Consider the following 24048-nt stretch of genomic DNA (forward strand, 5'->3'; position numbering starts at 1 on the left):
TGTACCCTTGATCTCGGAAGAATCCTCTTTCTTCTTGTACACCCATTTACAACCAATAACAGACTTACCTTCGGGCAATGGGACAACCTCCCATGTCTTGTTCTTGTGAAGAGACTCCATCTCTTCTTGCATAGCAACCAACCAACTCTCTCTTTCCTCTGCGGTAATAGCTTGTTTGAAGGTGACCGGCTCGTCGTCTTCCACCGAGAGTGCATATTCAACCAGATTTGCCTGCCCGTAATGCCTAAGAGGTTTGTCTGACCCTAACCTCTGTACCGGCTTATATAACCGTTTCGGCCTAGTGTGTACCGAAACATCCTGCTGTTGCTGTTGTAAAACTTGTGTACCTTCCCCTTGAACCTCCTCATGATCGGGTTCATCAATTTCCTCATCTTGAGTATTATCCTGATGCTCCACCTGATCATGATTCCTAGAAACCCGTTGGTCTTCGGCTTTCACTTCCACTACTTGAGCTTTAGTAGACCCAACATCACCACAACTAGGCACCGTAGCTTTCGCCATAGCTACAATAGATGACTCATCAAACACCACATCTCTGCTGATTACAAACTTCTTATCTTCCGTACACCATAGTCGATAACCCTTGACTCCTGTAGCATATCCTAAGAAAATTGCATTCTTTGCTCTGACCACACCTCGTAAGGTATGCAGCCATCTAAAGAAGAATGTGGAGATCTGTTCACAATATAACAAGCTATAGCAACAGATTCTGCCCACCATTCTACGCCTAATCCCGAATTGGAGCGCATACATCTAGCCTTCTCAAGTAGTGTACGGTTCAATCTCTCTGCGACTCCATTCTGTTGAGGTGTGTTTACTACTGTCCAGTGCCTCACAATGCCTTCCTGATTACAAAACTCCTTGAATGCCCCATCCGTGTACTCGGTCCCATTATCCGACCGTAACGTCTTCAGCTTTCGACCAGTTTTGTTCTCAACCATTGCTTTTCACACCAGGAATGTGTTGAATACCTCATTCTTATGCTTCAGAAAATAAAGCCAGACAAACCTCGAATGATCATCAACGAATGTAACAAAATACCTGGAACCACCCTTGGAAGGTAACTTTGCCGGTCCCCAGACATCGGTGTGTACGTAGTCTAACACCTCTTTGCTCCTGCGCTTGCTTGTAGAGAACGTCACCCTGTGTGCCTTCCCGAACACACAATGCTCACAAAACTCCATGCAAGGCTTCTTCATGTCCTTCAACAAGCCTTTCCCGCACATCAAAGATAGACCCTTTTCTGACATATGCCCAAGGCGCATATGCCAAAGCCACGTACCAGCCGTTGGATCCCTTCCATTGATTCCTACTGCTACATCTACCGTAATTGTTGTCCCCAAAAGTTTGTATAAATTACCATAACGAGTACCTCTCATTACCACCAAAGAACCCTTAACGACTTTTATGGAGCCATTCTCTATAATTATCGTACAGCCGTTCCGCTCCAACACACCAAGGGAAATTAGATTTTTCCGCAAATCGGGTATGTGTCTTACGTCCGTCAATGTTCTCACCACTCCATCGTGCATCTTGATCTGTATTGTTCCGAGTCCCACAGTTTTACATATACTATCATCACCCAGTATAACTGTACCACCATCTATACTCCTATAGGTAGTAAACCACTCCCTATTTGGGCACATATGGTGTGACGCCCCTGAATCAAGCATCCACTTATCGAAGATCTTCTCAGACACCTCTGTCACCGAGAAACATTCGTCCGCCTCTTCTGACACATATCCCGCCTCTTGCATCTCTTGTTTCTCCTTGTAGCCTTCGTTCTTTTGCTTCAACTTTCTCTTTGGACAAGCCGCTTTAAAGTGGCCAAGCTCACCACAACTAAAGCACGTTTTCTTGAAAGAGCCTCTAGATTTGGATCTAGATTTCCCGCCCTTTCCCTTTCCCCTTTCATTACTCCCCCCCCCCCTCGTTACAAACAACCCTTGTGCTTGTTCCTTGTCTACTCCACCCGACGCCATACTGCTAGTAGCAACCTTACGAAGGTCATCCGCTAATAGCGAATTTCTCGTCTCTTCCATGCTTAGACTATCACCAACAAGCATCAAAGTTTGAACAAGGTTCTCATAGGATTTAGGTAATGAAAGTAACAATATGAGGGCTTGGTCCTCATCCTCAACCTTAACATCAATATCCTTCAAATCTGAGATAATCCTGTCAAACCTATTCACATATTCCTGAATAGAAGAACCCTCTTCCATTCTACATGTGAATAATTTGGATTTTAAGTAGACCCGATTCGTTAAAGTTTTCGTCATGAAACTGCTTTCTAGCTTTAACCACACACCCGCCGCCGTTGTTTCTTCGTCTACTAAGAACGCCACGTCCCTCTCAAGACACAACATAATGGTAGCCCGTGCTTCGAGATCTAACTCTTCCCAATCCTCATCTGACATATCTCCTGGTTTCTTTCCCGTCAACGTCTTGTGTAATTTCTGCGAGATTAACAGATTCTTCATCTGCATCCGCCAATAAGAAAAATCGTTTTTCCCATTGAACTTCTCTATCTCATATTTCCCTGCTTTGACCGTACCACTTCTCGATCCCATCTTCTCTTCGTTCAATCTCAACAAGGCTCTGGTACCAATTGTTAGAACTGAAAGTCGCGGAAGCTATCAGACCTATCCTAGAAATTGATCCGATTATGAAGATTAATCGAAAAGCTAAGTCAAAATCAAATATGCGAACAGAAATTAACGAGGTTCGGCCTAAAGCCTACGTCCTCGGGCGAACAAGAAATCTTTATTGAAGGATAGATGAAGACGACTCACACAACCCGCAAGTTCGTCCCAAGATGGTACCGTATAGAATTTAACTTCTATACTAAATCTTCGACGACCGAGAAATTTAACACCGCTCAAAAACTATGAAAAATTTCTCTCACTCTTGCTCTCTCTCTAGCTCTCTAAAGAAGAGTTGTTGTTGCTTGTGTTGGTTGATGTTGTTAATAGGCTCTCAATACCCCATATATATATATATATATGCAAGGGTTTCCAATTTTTGAGTCCAAATTGGACTCAAAATTGGAGTCGGTGGAATAGGATACCAATTCCACCGACCTTCACCAAACCGCCTACCAAAAACTACCAATTTGAAACCCTTTGAAAACCGCCTCTCACATCATTTTATAAGCTCTAGCATCATCTTTTTATATTTCTTCAAAAAACTTCCAAAGCTTTCATGAAATTTTCAATTTGAACATAAGCACTTATCATGATTGTCCAAGAACAAACATTCTCACCGGCATTTCATCAAACAACTTTATAGCTATTTCAACCAACCCAAATCTTGTATAACTAACTAACATTGCATTCCAAGCAACAAGATCTCTTTCAAGCATTTTATCAAACACATTCCTTGCATCAACTATACTTCCACAACTTCCATATAAATCCAACAAATAAGTTTGAACATAAACATCAAAACATCATAACTAACATAGCAAAAAAAATTTACTTCAATCCTAAAGATTGAAAACTTGAAAATTGTAACGTTTTCTCTCTAGAATTCTTCACAAAAAACTAACTCAAAACCTTCAAAATCATCTTCAAACATCAATTAAAGAGATCCAATTACAAAAACCTAAAATATGTTGATGATAAAAAAATCAGGAAATCGTTTTCGACCTTATGGAATCAACTCGGAAAAATCGTCTAATCCACCACGCTCGTTTGATTTTTTTCATTGGTAGAAAACAACTTCCCAGTTTATTAGAAATTTGTTTTTTTGGTATTTTTCATTAGACAAAGGGTATTTCTGACCTTGAAAATGTGAGTGCCTATAAGATTGTCCTCCAATAACATTTTGAAAAGTTATTCGGGGCCTAGCTTTTTAAAAAGATGAGATGTCTTTTTAACCAAAAAAAATCCGGAAATTGGGCCTTTGGCCCAATTTCCTGATTTTTTTATTCCTTTATAAGTAACTTCGTCTATGTACCCTCGACTTTAGTTATAGTTTTGGCTCTATATTTTTTGTAACTTTTACATTCAAATTTGTTCGAGCAATTTTTTTCCATATATTTATGAGTTAATTCCTATTTTGCCCCCTACTTTGTGACCAACTTCCTTCTTGGCCCCCTACTTTGTAACCAGCTTCCTTCTTGTCCCCCTATTTCTTGTAAAATCAAATTTGACCCCGTTTTTAAGATAAATTCTTTAATTACCCCTCTTACAAATTATATGTTTCAAAATGAAAATAAAAATAAAAAACCTTCCACCTCACCTCCCTCCACCTCACCTCACTCTCCCTCCACCTCACCTCTCTCTCTCCACACCTCACCTCTCTCTCTCCCCACCCCTCTCCCTGTCTTCTCCGATCAGGTCGCCGGCCGGAAAATTGTCTATAGTAAAACGCAGTCAACGCGATTCACAAGTTAATGATAATCGTGTTAGGCGAGATGTCACTATAAAATATATACATGACTTGTTTGTATGTCAAATCAATACTTCCAAATAATTTACAAGGGTTTATTATAACTAAGTGTGCCCTCACAAAGAAATTTTTCTGGGTTCGTCGATGGTTGATGAAAAAGAAAACTACTAAATTGATGTTAAAATTTTTAAGTGAAAATTCTCTTAGCAAAACCAAAGTCCCTCCCAATATTAAGTTACACTTAAAATTTTCCATTAAGAGTTGGTATTTAACTTATGAAACAAAACCATCTACCCTTTTTCCTCCCCTTCCTTTCATCGAGAAAACTGAATCAGGGAGCAAACGAATTTGATCCAGAAAGGCAGAAATGACTCTTCAGGAACCATAGCTAAAGACTTCAAAATTTATTGAGGATCTTCTGCCATTGTTAGTGAACTCTTCGATTGTTATCTACTTCTTCCCTTCCCATCTTTATCTTGACGTTCTTTTTACGAGAATCCAACCTAATATTCATTTCTTTCTCTTAAATCATTGAAATATTTGAACAGATCATGTTTCAAACAAGTGTCAAATCTCAATTGAGATTCTGATCCTCTAAGTTTGTGTCTCTTCTGCAAATTTCAAAAGCTATTTGTTTACTTATGTCATGTCGAATGATAATTTTTGTAAAGAAAAACTTAGTTATTTTAAAGAGATATGAAGACTTGATTTCTATTGGTTTAAGTTTCAAAAATGATGAGTTGAACAATTACAGACATCTTTATTTAGAGCATCTTTACTGCAAAACAAAAAAATCTCAATTAGTCCTATTTGTCAAGTTCCAATTGAGATTTTCATTCCTAATTGGCAAAAATAAAGATCCTCAATTCTTGTATGTCTCCAATGCAAAACTCTTGATTTTTGAGGGAAAGGTCCAATTTTTGGGGGGTAAAGCCAAAATAAATCCAACCTTGCCAAAAAATGAGTTTCCAGTCCAAATGTCAGGACAGCTCATTGTTTTCTGATTTTGTTTTTTATCCCACTCTTGCCCTTGGACGGGATATGCAGACGTTTCCTGACAAAAAAAAACTGGATGGTAAATAAAATAATTTCCCGTACACAAAAAAATTCAAATTTTCAAATTTTTTTGAAAATTCAAACGAAATTACAAATTCCCGCCCAACAAACCATCTCTTCCTTGTAAATAAAATAATTTCCCGTACACAAGAAAATTCAAATTTTCAAATTCCCGCCCAGCAAACCATCTCTTCCAGGTAAATAAAATAATTTCCCGTACACAAGAAAATTCAAATTTTTAAATTTTTTTGAAAATTTGAAATTTTCAAACGAAATTTTAAATTCCCGGTACAAAAGTGTCTAGTACAGAAGAAAATTTCCGGTAAATAAAATAATTTCCGGGTCACAAGAAAATTCCCGGTACAAAAGTGTCTAGTACAGAAGAAAATTTCCAGTAAATAAAATAATTTTTCGGTGCGTCAGACAATTTTTTAAAAAAATTTCGTTTCCTGGGAATTTTTCGGTGGCAATTCCGTAAATTTCTGAACAGTACAGATTCTGATGGACGGGTTGTCTAATTCTTTTTCAGAAAAAAAATCGTTTCCCGAGAAAATTTCGATGGCAATTTTGTAATTTTCGATGTCATGAACAGTAAATACTTTGTTTTCCAAGGGCCATTTCGTCATTCCACTTTCGAAACATCATCTTTGAAATTTTAGTTGAGTTTTGCTTTGGAGAATATTAAAAAAAAAAAGAACTCCACAAATCCTACGTGGCACTCCGAGTTTTTAAGATTGAGTTTTTTTATCAGAGATGCTCTTAATTACCACCACCACATAATTTTAGAGATTCAAACTGAGTTTTACATTCGAGAGTATTAAAAAAAAAAGGACGAAAAATCTTATGTAGCACTTAAATATTTTACAACTGAGATGTTTTATTTTTCAATTTTACCTTAAAGAACATTCCCAAACATAAACTAAGATAATCTTAAAATTTTAACCCTAATAGGTTTTTTTTAGATTGGGCTCCAAGAGTCATTACATTTAAATTACATTGCACATCATGATTATTATGCAATACATCGTGAATTTGGATAAGCACATAATCGCCAATTAAGACATTTTAAGTCCTACAAACCATATAAAGACCCTTAGGGTCATCCTAGGGAGCCTGTAAGCCCATCCATCTACCTACATCTGTTTTTACTTACTGTCTAAATCACATGGAAAAAATCTCGGTGATAAACTACTTTCATCGATATTCGATCTCAATACTTCATGGACTTAAGAGAGATGTACAACCACAACACGTTTATCGATTTATGGGCTTAAGAGGGATACCCAAGCACAACACGAGAGTTGGACTTCTTCCTAATAGTTAATTGCATGGTTTACAGTTGAACACGTGGCCCATTCTAGATCACTCAAATTATATATCATACCTAAAAGATCACTTCATGTTCAGAATCTCACATAAATGAAATTTTTTTGAAAACAATACCAGACATTCATTGACCAGCCAAAAGATTACTCCAATATAAGTTTACTGGGTTGACAGTAAAATTCCCCTAATTAGCTATTATCTTCATTGATAAAAAAGGGAAACAACTCAAAAGAAAGAAAATTCCCAAAATAAATCCTTCTGATTAACCTTACAAATTCTTCTTCTTCTTATTCTTGGCATAATTTTTGGTATGAAAATTAGTAAAAAGAGCAAGAAGTGAAGCATTGAAAATAGCATTAAAAACCCAACCCCATATACCAGAGCACCCATTACTTCCAGTAAAATGAAACCACAACATTACAATAGAAACCCCAAAACTAAAAACAAATTGAACAATTTGACAATCAGTCACTAATCTCTTCCAAGCTGGTCTAATTCCAAGTGTGCACATTAAGTAATAAGCGTACATTAGTGTATGTACTAAGCAATTGGTAACAAGCGCCACTGGTAGTAAAGACTGAGATGTATGAAGCCAAATATAACACATAACAACAACAACCGCATGATGGTACACGTGGAGGAATGACAACCGTCGATTACTCGATCCGTTATTGAGTAAGATCAAGAGTGTGTCGATGAACTCGAGGATTTTGGAGAGGTAAAAGATGTAAGCCCAGAAGAAAACTGGACCACTAGGTTGTGTTTTGTTTGGTGGGAAACAGAAGATCCAACGGGTATTATGCATTTGAGATATTGTGGAGAGAATGCATCCAACGGCCATTATAAATGAGAGGATAAGAAGGATAAGGTTGTGGATAATTGAGATGAACCGGAGGAGATGGGGAGGCGGTGGTAGTGGTGGTGGGGAAGAAGATCCATTTAACTGCACCGCCGTGGGTTTTGATCGGAGAGTGGTGATGAAATTGATAAGAGCGGTGAGGGAGAGGTAAGTAAGGACTGTAATGACAAGGAACTGAGTCGACGATCCAAATGTATTTCCTTCTTTCCAGTGGAAATCGGTTACGATAGGATTGTCAACTAACAAGTAGCGCACGTTAGCTTGGAGTTTCTCCATCTTGGGAGATCTTAAAGGGGGACGGAAGGAAGGAAGGAAGAAAGAAATGATGGTACAGAGAAGAACAAGTGAGGGGAGAATGGAATAGAAACAACCATACCATATATATGCTTGATTGACTCTTGATGTGGGGTCGGCTAATATGGGAAATGAAAGTAACTTATAGACAAGAAGGCACTGCACTGTGAAGAAGGCATGTGGGATAAGGGGCAATAGGATGAATCTGCATAAATTACACTTCCAAAATGAATTTAGGATGAATTGATCGGTCCATTCTCTAAAGATTATAATGTCCTATTTATTGGTGTGGCTGAGAAATTGGGATTTTTAGTAAGGGCCCTCAAGGGCGGAACCAGGATGTAACACTAGAGAGGGCAAGCCTAAATTCTATGAAGTAAACTTCTACCTAGCTGAGAGTGTACCCAAATAAAAAATAAGATTTTATATAGCAACTAGTTAATTAACTTCTAATTTCTACCTAGCTGAGAGTAGGGGTGGGAATTGGGCGGGTATGGGCGCCCATGGGCACTTGAAGCATCGGGTTGGGCGGGTCGGGCACAAAACTTCAATGGCTATTAGGGTAAGCGGGTTAATCGGGCGGGCAATTTTGAAATTTGCCTTGTCCATTACCCGCCCAAGCCCATTAAGAAGCTCGGGTAATGCGGGTATGGGCGGGCGGGTAGCGGGTAATCTCATGACTTGAAAAAATTCACTTTTTCCTCTCCTTTTATATTATCTCCAAACACCTTTCCTGATTCTAAAGAGACAATGTAAGATTAAAACTACACATTATTTGTATTGTTCCTTTTAGGAATTTAATCTCACATTGAAAACTAATGAAGAATTCTCATGAGATATAATAAAACTTATCCCACTCTTTGTTCCCTCAAAGCCAAAGACTATTTCAGTATTCAACTAGGAATTCTCTTGGGCCATTGGAAATGCATTGAGTTCGTGTGATTGCCCTTAAACATATTGTTTACCATCTCAACTAAGCCTAGCAACATGGACGGTTGGGCTTCATCAACCCATAAAATTGATGTAATTTGGTTGGTTATCATTGGATGAGTTTAAGTGGGTGCGGGCATGGGCGGGTGCGCGGGTAGAGGTTTTAACCCATGCCCGCCCACCAAAATTTGGCGGGCTGGGCGGGTTGTGTCCGAGACGGGCGCGGGCGTCCATGGTCCTCGTTGGGCTCGGGTGCCCGTGGGCGGGTTCGGGCTTATGGGCAAAATTCCCACCCCTAGCTGAGAGTCCCTTGCTAGTTTGAAACTAAAAGGAAAATTTAAAAAGAGAAGTTGAGGTAGGTAGTGGGTTTTGAACCCATGTCTTTGAATTGGAAAAATGTGTAATCCACCACAAGAGCCAAAGTAGCCTTTGGTAATAATAGTAGATTGGCTTGTATATGTGGAGATCAGGCCGGGCAACTGCCCAGCCTGGTCTCCACATAGTTCCGCCCCCGAGGGCCCTTCCCATAACTACATGTAAGAAATTACATGTGTAAATAACGCAAAATTCAAATTCGACTATAATATATTTTGAACGGGTGGAGTAACAATCAGTTCAAAGTGATCAAAGAAATATAAGAGTTATAATATAAGACTCTATTTATAGAGTTATAATACTATTAGTTTCTATATTTACTAGTTTCTAATATTTGGGACCTCCTAATATCTTAATATAGGAACAATATTATATAAGATATCTTAAAATATGAAAAGATATTCCAGCACTCCCCTGCAAGTTGGTGCACAGATGTCGTACATGCCCAACTTGTCCACCAATTTAAAAAATATTCGACTTCAAACAACTTTGGTAAAAACATCAGCCAATTGATCTGCAGATCGGATCTTTGGTAACTCTACAATGTTGTCGTCCAACTTTTCTTTAATAAAAGTTCGTTCCACCTCAACATGCTTTGTATGGTTGTGCTGGACTAGATTGTGAGCAATATCACATGCTGCTTTATTGTCACAATATAATTGAATTGGTCTTTTAGAAGCATATCCTAAATCATCCAAGAGGAGTCTTAACCGTAACGCTTCACATATGCCATCTGCCATACCTCTAACTTTAGACTATGCACTTGAACGTGTAACAACGTTCTGTTCTTTACTTTTCCATGTAACAAGATTTCCACCAACAAAGGTAAGATATCCTGCAGTTGATCGCCTACCATTTACTTCCCCGACCCAATCTGCATCAGTATATACATCGATAGTTTGACAACTCGAATTTTTAGTAAACAGAATACCTTTTCCAAGAGCCGCCTTCAAATATCTCAAAATGCGTAAAACAACATTCATGTGTTTTTTCACCGAGATTGTGCATAAATTGACTAAATAATACTAACGCATATGCAAAATCTGGTCTCATGTACGCCATGTACATTAACCTTCCAACGAGTCGTTGATATCTTCCTCTATCAACATGTATCCGATTAGGCTCCACAAGCAACTTTAATCCTTCTTCCACAGGTGTATCAATCGGCTCACACGCTGAGATTCCCACCACGTGTAACAAATCTAAAGTATACTTTCTCTGAGATATGTAAATTCTATTACTAGATCGAAATACTTCAATTCCAAGAAAGTATTTAAACGAACCAAGGTCTTTCATCTCAAACTCTGTAGATAAATAATTCTGTAAAGCCTTCCGTTCTTCGGGATCATCCCCAGTAACCACCATGTCATCAACATATACAATAAGTGTTGTGCGTTTTCCTTTTTGCCTATTTATAAATAAGGTATGGTCAGGATTGCTTTGGCGATACCCGAATTCCTTCATAGCCTTTGTAAACCTTCCAAATCACACTCTTGGTGATTGTTTTAATCCGTGCAATGGCTTTTTCAATCTACATACCTTCTGGTTATGTATCTCTGGTATCTTGCATCCCGGTGGAAGGTCCATATAGACTTCTTCTAATAGTTCCCCATGCAGAAAACATTCTTCACATCAAATTGTTGTAGTGGCCAATCTAAATTTGCTGCTAACGATAATAGGACGCGAACAATGTTGATTTTTGCAACTCGAGCAAATGTCTATCTGTAATCGACTCCATAAGTTTGAGTGTAGCCTTTTGCCACTAGTCTCGCTTAGTAACGTTCAATTGTACTGTCTGCTTTGTACTTCACCGAATAAATCCACCGATATCTCGCTGGATTTTTTTCAACTGGACGATCAACTAGCTCCCAAGTGTCATTGTTTTGTAAGGATTTCATATCCTCATGAAGGGAATTATACCCTTATACTAGTGTTTATAGCGGATAACAACATCTAATGTCTAACACTAGTATCCCCAAGATCATCATGCAAAACTAGTAATTAACCAATAAGAAGATAGTAGATTACCTTAATCGCTATTTCCCTCGAACTAGTTGTATAGATTAAAGAAGACCAAGAGCTTCAAACGTAGCTCCTCTACTTGGGACACCGAATAGTGTATTTAATCTCCCTCCTTGAAAGCTCGCTAGCACTCCAATGGTGGTTTGATAATAAGAAGACCTTCTTCTTGCTTGACTAGAAGATAGCTTGGGAATTAGCTCACTTTCTCCTCTCTACTTGATGTGGTAGAGTAAGAAAGCTTAGAGAGAAATTTCACACCTTATTCTCTGCCCTAAGAGTGTTTATATAGAACCCTAATAAGAATCCACCTCCTTTTAGGTTTCCTAAAACGCCCTTTAGAATAAGATTTAGGGAAATAGTCGAAAATAGCAACTAGTTGATATTTTCTCAATTACCTAAGGAGATGACGTCCAAACCCAGCCAAAATTGGCAGATTTAATTTTCATAACATAAGGAAACGTCCCTCCAAAAATCAGCCCAATCCGAGCCCTAAAAGTGCCCGAATCGGCCTAGACCCAAAACCCTTAGTTCGGGCCTTTTTGCTATCTTTTGCCCAAATTCTATTTAGGCCTGTGAGATATGTTTATGGGACATTCCCAATGTTATATCACACTCCCACTAGTCATATCATCCGATTAAATACCCATTCTTATGTGTAACCCGATGTAGGATCCGATCGAAGTTAGCCGCGAATTACTTCGTAATTCGACGATCGTAGTTGGTTTCTAGCTAAACGCTACGACCCCTAAATCAATCGGACTTGATGATCTTCTTCATCAATTTTCCTAGCCGACATATTGCTCGCATTGCCATCTTGGTCGAAGGACATCTCCTTCAACTCCTTCAGACTCCCACTTGGACTTAGAACAAGTGCAATGCCTCGATTCCCGTGTCAATTTAGTATCCCATCTGATACGTCACGTCATTCAGACTTTCTTGATATCCGAGTATAACTGTAAAATACAAACAATTAACTCGTTATCCGTTTGAACGTGGCCACGCATTTTCAGTTGCTACTCATCAAGTGGCCTTGAGACACTTTGTACCTAATGTGATTAGGTTGACACAATCCATTCTTGCGCTCCCACTTAACTTCATGTCTATCCTGTCCTTCTCAGTATCCGTCTTTATAACCTCCTTTTACGGCGCGGCGTTTGACGGAACCAAAGTCGGACATTCCTTTCATAAGATGAGTGGAGCACTCATGTTTTAAGGAATCTCTCCAATTGTCTTTATGAGAAGTATTGACGTTCATCACGAGTGATGTACTTCTCATTTGAGGGTTATCCAGTGTATAAACCTTTTACACACCCACGTAGTCGAATAGAATATACTATTCCTATAGCCCATGAAACTGCGCTATCCCATCGACTCCCGTGCTAGTCTTCGTGAGTGATTGTTGTCCATGCAATGACCTGGACCAGGGATTTGATAATAAATCTTCCAAGTTCACTTAATAGGGTTTCATTCATCAGATCAGGTATCTGACAAACCTATTCGGAATGTTTTATCATCAATTGAATGTTGTTTAAACACTAAACCAAATTTAGACGACTTGTGAAATAACTCTATTATTTCTGATAACGAGAGTTGTAAATCTGAGCCTCTTCCGTAAAACTCTTTTTACCCACTCAGTTTTACTTGTCGAGGTTTAAAATTATACCTCATGCCTTTAGACTCGTGTATGACTCTCATACTTTGTCTTAGGTGACAGTTTAGTTTGACTACGGATGTAATCCGTTTAAACTTTGCTAATTATCAATTAATTTGAAGACCGTTATCTTCAACCTTGATAATTTCTAGTAACTTTTACTAGAGTTAAGGCTTTTAATTCTTTATGTAGTATTTGCAACAGTTCCCGGCTTAAAATACTTTTAGCCTACTTTCCTTCCATGTCTGGAAGTTTGCTACGATGACATGTTCAACTTTTGTACTACTTCATCCTTTAGCCTTCTAGGATGTTTCTAAGTAGTGTTTCGGTTTTCATATCCGAATTTGGATATTCAAATGCTAATCATATCCAATATGATTGACTTTATGTATTCGAACATAAACCTCTCTCTCATGCTTGTTTGCTACATCGGTGTCTTTTCAAACTCCGATTTAGCAACGCTCTTAGTCATGAGTCTTGGGTCGAAATTCTTTTTGACTTTCCGAGTCTTAGATTTTCTGTTTCGGATCTCAAGCATCTCAGCGTACTGAGTCTCTCCAATCCTACCATCCTTTTGATCTATGCTTATAGATCTTCAGATGCCCAAAATGACATTTCATCCTTGTGTGTGGTCCTTTTATTGAGTCAGTGTGTTCACTGTTACACAACATCTTATGTCGTACTCAATCTTTTGTATGTACTCAGCATACGGACCCGGAAGGTTTGTTTCTCCCACTTACCTTCTTGAAACTCGTGATTCAAGATTTTCTTCATTCCTCAGGAATCAAACTTCTTTGATTGCCTTTTTGAATCGAAGATTCTAACTCTTGCGTGCTTTTAATCCGCCGATAGATTTCTGAAGCATGCCTATGGACATAACTTGATTGGAAGAATCTTATTCTTCTTGTCTAGTTTCGGGAAGCATGAATGTTTCCATCCTTCTCAGTTTTCTACTTTCGAAAACCCACTACAAAAAAAGGTCTATCAGGGACACGCGTTTTCTTACGTATGTCCCTAGTAAGCCTACAATAGGGACTTTTTAGGATTGTTAGTCCCTAATATGTATTGTATATTAAGGAAAAAATGGATTAATCACGCTAGACAACGCGGGAACTTAATTTTGCGCCAAAAGTAAGATTGTGACCCACACTCTTTCCCACGTCCAAAACCCTAACACCAGTTAGAGAGGGAAAGCAAGAGAGGGAGAGAGAACGAGGGTGGAAGACAGAGAACGAGAGTGGAAGACAGAGAACGAGAGATAGAAATAGAGTGAAAGATAGAGAACGGGAGTGTAAGAGAGAGAATGAGAGTGAAGGATAGCAGCATATCCTTCTTCTGCTCAGATTGGTGAAAGGTTAGTGGGTTTCTCTCTCTACTATTCTTTTTTTCGATTTTCATGTGGGTTTCAAAGAACAGTGATGAAATTTAGATTTGGGATTGAAATTGATGAATTTTGTGATGTGGTTTAGATAATTTCACACAAATAATCATTTGATTCATTGTTTCACTTATTGGTGTTCTTGTTATCTTTGATTTGGGGATTATGGTTTTGCATTGATGAATTTAGTAGTTATATAGTGATTTTAGGTCTTTATATGCTCTTAATTTCCTACATTTAATTCTTTTTGCTCCCTGTTAACTTCCCTCATTAGAATGAGGATCTGAGATTTTCTGATTTGCCACTTTGTGAACTAAAAACAGTTTTAAGTCTACAAGTTTTTGAATTTCTTGAAGAAAATAGAGTAGAATTTACTAGGATTATTATCCGTAAAACTTAACGTGGTTTGAATATTCTTTCGACCATCCTAAGCGGTAGAATGGTGCAAATATTTGAATGTTTGGGACTTACTAGAAAGGTTAATCTACAATTTGAACCTTAGCTTTAAATATCAATGGTTGGACAGCTTCTAGGTGCCAATTACTCACTAGGCCGAATCAAGCCGATCGATTAAAGGTCGGACCTTCTATTTGCTGGCTGGACCCGAGTCCAATAGGCGCTAACTAACTTGGCCGTGTATAAAAAATTGAAAACCTTATTTCTTTAGGGTTTTCCAAAGATACATTAGATATTTGTTCTTCAACCTTTGTTCTATTAGTCTATAAATGGATTGGAGAAAAGGCAGGGACCTCTCCACCTTATCTTGTTCTTATTCATCAGGTTTAGGTCTAGTGTAATTATCGTTTGGCTTCTTCTTTTTATCCTTAGTCTTTTTCTTTTTCTTCTTCTTCTTCTTCCTCTTCTTCTTCTTAGGTTTGTTATTGTAAAGAGTTGGTTGCTGAGTAGTAGTTTTCTTACCATCATTAGTTGGTTGACCTTCTGTAGTTTACGGACTTCCTTCTTCTTCCAATTTTTGAAGAAATAATATTATTTTTATCTTTCATTAGTTCATATTTAAAAATAGTGGTTGCATCTTGAGTTCTTAAATCTATTACATCTATTGGTCGTGTTTCTATCCAGGTATTATTTGAGTCATAGACATTCTCTCTTTTAAGACTTCGTGGTAATCTAAGTTTGAGGATATATTCCTTATTCACAATATTGAGTTTTTTCCAATCGATTCTGAAGTTAGCATTAGTGGGTTTCGTATTAGTGATAGATAGATCTGCCAATATCTTTGGAAATCATTCTTTTGTGATTTAATCTTTAGCTGGACCTTTGTATTTAATAATATTTCCTTCATTTTGTGTTTCCATGATATAACTCTTAGGTGCTAAGAAGATTCCTTTTTGTACATGGCATTCGAGTTTAAACTTACCTAATTCAATGGAAGAGATTAGATTGTCAGGTAGAGGACTTCCCAGAACTACCCAGCCAGTATCAGTGTAGTAAGAGTCTGGGCTGAAAATGTATGGATAGATATGAATACGTGCACAAGCTGTTATAGTTGCAGCCAATTGAACTGCCAACATTCTAGGAGCTTTCCAGTCGGTGGTGTCAACATGGCCAGTATTGGTAATGTAACTGACCATAAAGTAATCTTTGAAAACCTGACTCGTTTCTTTTATATTGACCATCATAACCAATTCATTATATCTCTCTTGATTGCAGATTTCTGTTAATATACTTTCAGGATTCATTCCAAATCGACCGTAGAGTAAATTCATGAGAATTTTATATATAAATATCATAGCATCATCACCTTCTTTCCTAGCTTCTAGTTTGCTTTCATAGAGGTTTGAGATAAAGCTTTCGAAAGAACTGGATTTTTTCTCAAACAAATAGCCCCTAAGAGGAATTATCTGGTAACCTAAAGAACGTGCAAACTTCAACTCTTCGCTATAAAAGACAGCTATGAAATTACCAGTAGGAAAGACTAAAGTACCATTTTTTGCTTATAAGCAAGAATGGATGTGATATATTGGCAGGACATACTACATAAGCCTCAATAAAGCCAAACAAACTATCCAATTCAACGCTCTCCTAATTATTCTTCCAGACTGGGATTCTACATGGCATAGGATAGGATTTCATAATATATGGATATAATGAGTTCACATCATAATAGTAAAGATTCTCACCATAAGGCTTATAGATATCAACATGACCTCCATAATATCCACGCCTAATAAAGGAGTCTTGGTTTTTAGTTGGTATATGGATCGGAAAGGTTTTATCATCGTAAAAATTCTATTGGGATTTGTTACTTTGTTAAGATTCAACATTAACAACTTTATTAGCTGTTAATAGTTTCTGATTATTGATTCGTGTTGTAATCTTTATTTTAGTTCTGTTAATTTTGTAGTTCTTTTGTTTCTTCACCAATAAATCTAGTGATTCTCATGTTTTTTTGTTTTAGATTGAACAAGATCCCGAAACAGATGCACCCGTAGGTGCACCTGCATCACAGGTGGAAATGTTCTTCAAGACTCGCCCAAAGAAAGACAAGACACCTGAAGCAGCTTAGAAGATGGTAATCATGATGTTAAGTAATGTTATTTCTTTTGCATGCAAACATCTTTGCACACTAATTTAAACTTCAAATATTTTAAGGACGAAATAAAGGACTTGGTCAATAAAGCTGAGCAAGATGGATTACCTATACACAAATACACAATGATGGACCAGATTCCATATTTGCTAAGGTCATGGGACCTGAAAGAAGAGGCTTTGTTCGTTGTTATAGAAAAGGAACTCCTAAAACAATTTGGGGAGAATCTCCGAAAACTAAATCCCATGAGAACAGCGAAGAGGTTTTGAATTTGAAGAGGAAAGTCGAGCAAATGGATAATGAAGTTGCAGAGATGAAAGCTTATTTCAAGCGATTTGCCAACCAAGAGGTATTATCTTAAAAAAATTAATTTCATTGAATTTAGTGTTACAAGATGCCATAGTAAAATTTCATGTCTTTCGCAGGTGCACACTTCTTCACCTAACATTTCATTTGGAAGTTCTCCAACTAGTCCAAATTCCACCACCCAATGCGATTGATATGAGGTGATCTTCGTTCCCATAACGTATTGATTTCTTGTTGAGTTAGACTTGATGAACTAGTACTTCATTGTGTTCGATGAAGTATGTAACGAGAAGAAAATAGTAAGCCCCATATAGCAAATTAGAGTTGTAAGAGACATATTAGTTGTGTATCTCTTTAGTGTTATTGCGTATGATCTTGAACAAGTTTCATGAATGTATTTATAGCTGATTTCTACATCATTGTGTATGATTGTCCACAAGTGTCACTGAATAAGAAGTTGAACTTAGAGCTAGAATGATAAAGACGACACATTTCTCTTTTCTTTCTTATGTTGTACTTTTTTACCTTATTCACCAAAACCTCTTAGTATTTCGTATAGTTTATCATTGTAGTAAAGTTGAGTTACCGAATGTTTGTTATCTTATACATCGAATGCTCATTAGAGAGTTATTGCACATTCTTCTCTATAATGTATTGGTTTCTTGTTGACTTAGACCTGATAACTAGTACTTCATCAATTTCCATTATTGTTGTTTGAATTCTTGTAATATATACTTGTGTTGGTCAGGTGCTTACATGTTAGGTTCTATTATATTCTTTGAGACTCTAATTACTTGTTTGACTTTGATGTTGAATGTATTAGTAGTATGTTACACAAATATTCATGATAATCTTTCATTGATTTTTAGTTACTATGTGTTTTGTTTCAGTGCGTGAATGAAGCTGCTTTGTAAAGAGAATGTTAGAGAATATCATTTGGATACGAAGATTTTAAGGGGGAGACGACTATGGATCTAGTTTTGGTATATAGCTATATAGTTTGCTAAGTAGTATTATCATTAGACAAATGAAAACTTGAGTATAGAAAGTACTATTCTCTTTAGTGTATTAGGAAGTTAAATGTTAGTTCGAACACTGTTCGATGTTTGATTGATTTTATTTCAATAATGCAGGTTTTTTTATTCTATTTTAGAATTTATGTCGAATGGATGAACTATGAAGTGATTTGTTTCCACGTAGCAGGGAATAGTAATAGGCAGAACTGGCTGGACCAATAAAAAAATGCGTAGCTGGTTTCAATTTTTCAGAAAATATTAGTGACGGTTTTCTAATCGTCCCAAATATTCTTTGTCCTATAGCGACGAGCCACGTCTGTCCCAATGAATTTAGTGACACCCAAATCTATCCCTAAGAGATGTCCCTAATAAACAATTGGGACGCCTTAAAACCGACCCTAAAAATTAATTGGGACGAACAAAAACCGTCCCTTGATTCGTCCCTAATATTATCTGTGACGCCAGTAGTAACTACATACACAGAACCGTCCCTGATGAATATTAGGGACGAATTTTAATCCTTTAGGGACGACTTTTGACCGTCCCAAATAGGCTGTTTTTTTGTAGTGACCAATTTAGGTCTTCTGTTGACTTAAATTATCAAGCTTCATGTCTTGACGAGATATGGATTCCACGATGATTTTGGCTTCTAGTCAAAATCTAGAGTCAGTTTCCGTTTCTGCGCAGGTCTTTTATCTCTTCAGAAATAACCTTTATTTTCTGAGTCTTTAAGATTTTATTTTGACCTTTCAGGGCTTTTGAACAACAATTTTGAATTTTCTCAACTACTTTGAGATATTCCTTTAGAGACACTTTCATTCGCTTTGAGAGTTCTCCTGCGAATGACATTCGCTTTTGTGCGGTGGGTTTACAAGATCATATCTTTAACCTTTCCTTTTCCGAGGAGCCGTAGTTTGTTGCTCTTGGTCGAATTTAATCGTCTTGTACAAGTTTCATGATTGTTCTTCATGACCCTCCATGATTTTTCTTATGATCGAATTAAATCGACTTGTACTTTTCTCCCACTTATTCTTGTAATAATTAGTACTTTTCTCCCAGACTACTAGGTGTGCTAATTACTAGAAGAATACTATCATGAGCAACAAACACTTTGTTCTCTTGATTGGTTGTGGAAGAAGCCCAAATTTCTTTCAAAAGATTGCGTCAGATATTAGCTAGTTTTGTAACGCTTTTTACAAGTTTTAGCTTTAGACGGAATTTTGGTAAATTTGTGGAAACAATCGTTTCTAGAATATATCCCAAAGTATTCGGAAGACTGGCTTTAACCCATCTTTGATCGAGTAATGCATAGCAATGTTCGATTACTCCCACTGAAACCACCATCCGTCGGATGTGTTCCATGGAGCAGAGTTAGAAACTGTTTCTTAACTCCTTTGATGGTTATCAAGTGTTTGACTCAAGTTTTCACCACTCCAATCTAATCGGATGGCTTAATCTTTCTTGTCAAAGTGATTCATTGCTTCGGTGTGTACTTTGTTTGAGCCTCTCAAACGTTCTGAAGTTGTCAGAGTACATATTGAAGTAGCTCTCGTTAGCTTCTGCAAGTAAACTTATAGGTCTGCATAATACTGTATGAGTCCTAATAGGTTACCAGTCTTATGCCCTTTTGAAAGGGTGACTTCGTCAATTAGTCCTTAAGACCAAATCGACAATGCTGAAGTTGATGAGTTTGAATCTCTTGATTTTAGCCATTATCGATGTTAACCTTCAGTTAATTTATCACTGGTTTAAAACATCAGATGTTTCTAGAAGAACAGAATGTTATAAGCTAGATCAGTGTCTAAGAGAAGACTTCGATCCCTTTCAGCATCCTTAGCATTACTGCTTCTGCTCCCTCTTGGATCTTTACTTCTTTTAATCAAGTATGTGATTTCCTTGAGCTTTATCGAGCCGCACATCCGATTTAAAATACCTGATGAAGGAATTTTACGATACTTGTTTTTAACTTTGTTAACAAGGATACGGAACCGGAATCCATAATTCCATTCCTTTTGTCCTCCAGGTACTAAAGGTAGTTTCCTTTTAAATGGTCTAGCCATTGTTTGGAACATTCACAGTAATGAGGAATACTCTTGATCATGTACTCGACAATTGCTTTTCTTTGATCAAATGTTTGTCTCACTTGACTGATCCTTTGCCCTTTTGAATCTCAAGAGCTTTTTCTTAGATTCTTTGTACCAAATCTCAAGAACCTTTCTTAGACTGGATATTCCCGCATGTTCTGATCAGATTGTTCGTAACAACCTGAGTGACTCATCTAAGGTCTTCATCTATCTTTGTTCAATCGATATTGAATTGGGTGATAGATGTATTATGTTGTCTTCCCTTAGGATGACTTTCAGGTTGCCTTCGAGGTCTCGTACCTCTCCATTTATGACTTCTGTAGGAATTTCTTCCTTAGTTTGTCTTAATGGTTATGCTAGCATCCATTACTCTTCCAAAGAGAATGTTATACGATTGCTTGCAAATGGCATTTGACCTTCTCTTGTATGAGTCAACATTGGGATTGGGTATTCTAGTGACCTTCCTTTTGAATCTGAGAACTATTCTCGAATTCATTCTTCCATTCTAGGAAGTGGATCAACACCTTCCTTAGGTGTGATTTAAAGTTGAACTCGTTTCTTTGTGTCATCATAAAACTACATAAAAGAAATGGCAAAGTTTTAAAACTCGTTATCATTTTGAAAAACATTAGTTTTCCCACATTATTCAATAAAATCGTCCCCGATTGAATAAGTGATTCCAAGATCTCAGTTCTTCGGAGTAAAGCGGACGAAGGCCCTACCCTTTGACTCCGTCGTTCCGGGTGAGTGAACTACTTCACTGATCATACCTTATGACTCTTGGTTGATAGATTTCATTAATGAATGACTAATCTATCCTTTTGCCTCGAGTATCCAAGACTCTCTTGCTGATCTCGTTGAGTAGAACCATTTAGACGTGTAGGCCTCTTCTATAGACCTACCCGCATTGTCCCAAGCTAGAGGAGGTACTCTGCGAAGGCCGACCCACCTTCCTCGAACAAAGGGCACAACGAGTGTCTTAATCTGGATAGGCGATTACTCAAGATTACGTTTTTGGGGACTTTTACGCTAGTCTGGCGTTTGTTATAGTGAACTATTTATCCTAACTAACATCCACGACTTAAAGCGTAAATAAGTAAGTAAATGCGCGCGAGAAAATAAATCAAGTAGACATGGATCCTAGTATGGCCCCTAACCTAGAAAATCTAATCTCCTTTTGTTTGCTTCTTGTTTCGCCTTTTGGTTCGTCTAGATCTCCATCTTTGAACGTCCATTGATTTCTCCCACTCGCCTTTGGATTTCATCCTCGAGTTTCTTCAATGGACTCATAGACCCTAAACTCTAATTACAAGACTCTAACGATTCGCAGATCGTATAAACTTGAAATTAAAATTAATTACAAAGCATGCACCCATCCGTGCTTAAAACAAGAATAAGAAATAAATCTATGGCCATACTAGTTTCCCGCATTCACATCACATGCATTTATATAATATATTAAGGCTAAGAATTATATATGCATGATTATCTTGGGAGACACTTTTGTCGACATCACATGTCACATTACGGACCTTAAGTCTAAATTCGAAGAATTCAACTAATGGTGCGTTCCGGTTTTATCTTTTATGATTTCTAAAATCAACTTCAAGAAAAACTCCGTTTCGGGTTTTGAAAGCCCGGGTCTATTTCAGAAAAATATTGGTTCGATTCGTAATGATTTCATAAATCAATATAAAGAGAAATCCGTTTTTGGCCTTCTGGATGGCCCAGATTTATTTTAGAATTATTTGGTTGGAATCGGAAGAAAATTTGGCAAAAACTCCCACTCGAATGATGGTCCCTATTCGTAGTCTGAAAAGCCTCGAAAAAGCCCGGGACAAGTCCTAGACAAGTCCCGGCCCAAGCCCACAAAAGGGCTCGGACAAGGTCCGGACATAGCACGGCCTATAGGGCCGGCATGTCCTGGCCGAGGCCTATCAAGGCCTGGTCTCCTCCTGGCCGGAGCCAGGACGCTAGTCCATGTACCAGACGCGTCTGGTGCTGGACCGGACCAGCACTAGGTGTCTCGGACCTAGTCCGAGACACCCAGAACCTCCCAGACGCATCTCCAAGACGCGTCTGGTCGAGAGCTCTGGACGCGTCCTAAATGCGTCGAGGAAGCTACCAGTGCAGCTTCTGGTCGCGTCCTAGACGCGTCCTAGCTGCTCTGGACGCGTCTCCAAGACGCGTCCAGATGCTTCCATCACAGCTGGTGGTCGAGTCCTAGACTCGACCTGGACGCGTCTCCAAGACGCGTCCCAGCTGCTCTGGACGCGTCTCTAAGACGCATCCAGCAGCATTCTGGTCGCAGTTGCTGGACGCGTCTCCTGGACGCGTCTCAGCAGCTGCTCTGGACGTGTCCAGTGAACGCTACCAGCAGCTTCTGTCCGGCCAGGAAGCTTCCTAGCCGGACACTAGGGTTTCCAAAACCCTAGTTTCCATTTTTTTTTTTTTTTTTTTTTTTTTGCAAATATCTATTTGCTAACTTCCAAATTTTAAACTCTTTCTAAATTTTGAAATCCTTTTAGAAGACTTCCAAAATTTTTCAAAACTTTTAGAAATTTTTAAAATTTCCAAACTTTCTTTTTGGGAGTTTCTTAAAACTCAAAAACAATTCTTTTAGAATACTTCTAAATTCCAAATTTTTTGTTTTTGGGAGTTTCCTAAAACTCAAAAACAACTCTTTTAATCAACCAATTTTGGATCAAAATTCTAGGTTTTTGAAACTTTTTCAAGAACAATTTTGAAAACCAATTCAAAATCAATGAAATTCAATGTTTTGAAATACTTTCAATCATCAATTTTGATTTTAATTTGAAAAACTAGTTGAATCATATTCATTGTAATCAAATTATGAGTTTGAAGTACTTTTAAAACACTTTTAAAATACTTTATAAACTCAATCTATCAAACTATCAAGCATATCAAATATCAATTAGTTCGATTCTTAGCAAAAACTAGTTAATTGCAAGAGGCTCTGACGCCACTGAAGGGAATTATACCCTTATACTAGTGTTTATAGCGGATAACGACATCTAATGTCTAACACAAGTATCCCCAAGATCATCATGCAAAACTAGTAATTAACCAATAAGAAGATAGTAGATTACCTTAATCGCTATTTCTCTCGAACTAGTTGTATAGATTAATGAAGACCAAGAGCTTCAAACGTAGCTCCTCTACTTGGGACACCGAATAGTGTATTTAATCTCCCTCCTTGAAAGCTCGCTAGCACTCCAATGGTGGTTTGAAAATAAGAAGACCTTCTTGCTTGACTAGAAGATAGCTTGGGAATTAACTCACTTTCTCCTCTCTACTTGATGTGGTAGAGTAAGAAAGCTTAGAGAGAAATTCCACACCTTATTCTCTTCCCTAAGAGTGTTTATATAGAACCCTAATAAGAATCCACCTCCTTTTAGGTTTCCTAAAACACCCTTTAGAATAAGATTTAGGGAAATAGTCGAAAATAGCAACTAGTTGATATTTTCTCAATTCCCTAAGAAGATGACATCCAAACCCAGCCAAAATTGGCATATTTAATGTTCATAACATAAGGAAACGTCCCTCCAAAAATCAGCCCAATCCGAGCCCTAAAAGTGTCCGAATCGGCCTAGACCCAAAACCCTTATTTCGGGCCTTTTTGTTATCTTCTGCCCAAATTCTATTTAGGCCTGTGAGATATGTTTATGGGACATTCCCAATGTTATATCACACTCCCACTAGTCATATCATCCGATTAAATACCCATTCTTATGTGTAACCCGATGTAGGATCCGATCGAAGTTAG

General features: G+C 37.8%; 1 protein-coding gene and 1 long non-coding RNA gene across 2 annotated transcripts; one reads left to right on the forward strand and one right to left on the reverse strand.

Moving 5' to 3' along the window:
* Positions 1 to 6974: 6974 nt before the first annotated feature.
* Positions 6975 to 8196, reverse strand: LOC147548137 (fatty acid elongase 3-like). Its single transcript, XM_086672154.1, has one exon. The coding sequence runs from the start codon at positions 7928 to 7930 to the stop codon at positions 7064 to 7066; it is 867 nt and encodes a 288-aa protein (XP_086528280.1). The 5' UTR covers positions 7931 to 8196; the 3' UTR covers positions 6975 to 7063.
* A 5911-nt stretch (positions 8197 to 14107) lies between these two features.
* On the forward strand, positions 14108 to 18313 carry LOC147548138 (uncharacterized). Its single transcript, XR_015238156.1, has 5 exons — positions 14108 to 14280; positions 16724 to 16837; positions 16918 to 17204; positions 17281 to 17361; positions 18052 to 18313. It is a non-coding gene; the product is annotated as an uncharacterized LOC147548138 (long non-coding RNA).
* Positions 18314 to 24048: the final 5735 nt, after the last annotated feature.

This window comes from Eschscholzia californica, unplaced genomic scaffold, assembly GCF_041429995.1.
Source record: "Eschscholzia californica isolate CP2 unplaced genomic scaffold, dmEscCali1.0.p SCAF_3, whole genome shotgun sequence".
In the NCBI taxonomy this organism is placed as follows: domain Eukaryota; kingdom Viridiplantae; phylum Streptophyta; class Magnoliopsida; order Ranunculales; family Papaveraceae; genus Eschscholzia; species Eschscholzia californica.

Coding starts and splice junctions, on each gene's coding strand:
- LOC147548137 (XM_086672154.1), bottom strand. CDS start 7,930: ATGGAGAAACTCCAAGCTAACGTGCGCTACTTGTTAGTTGACAATCCT.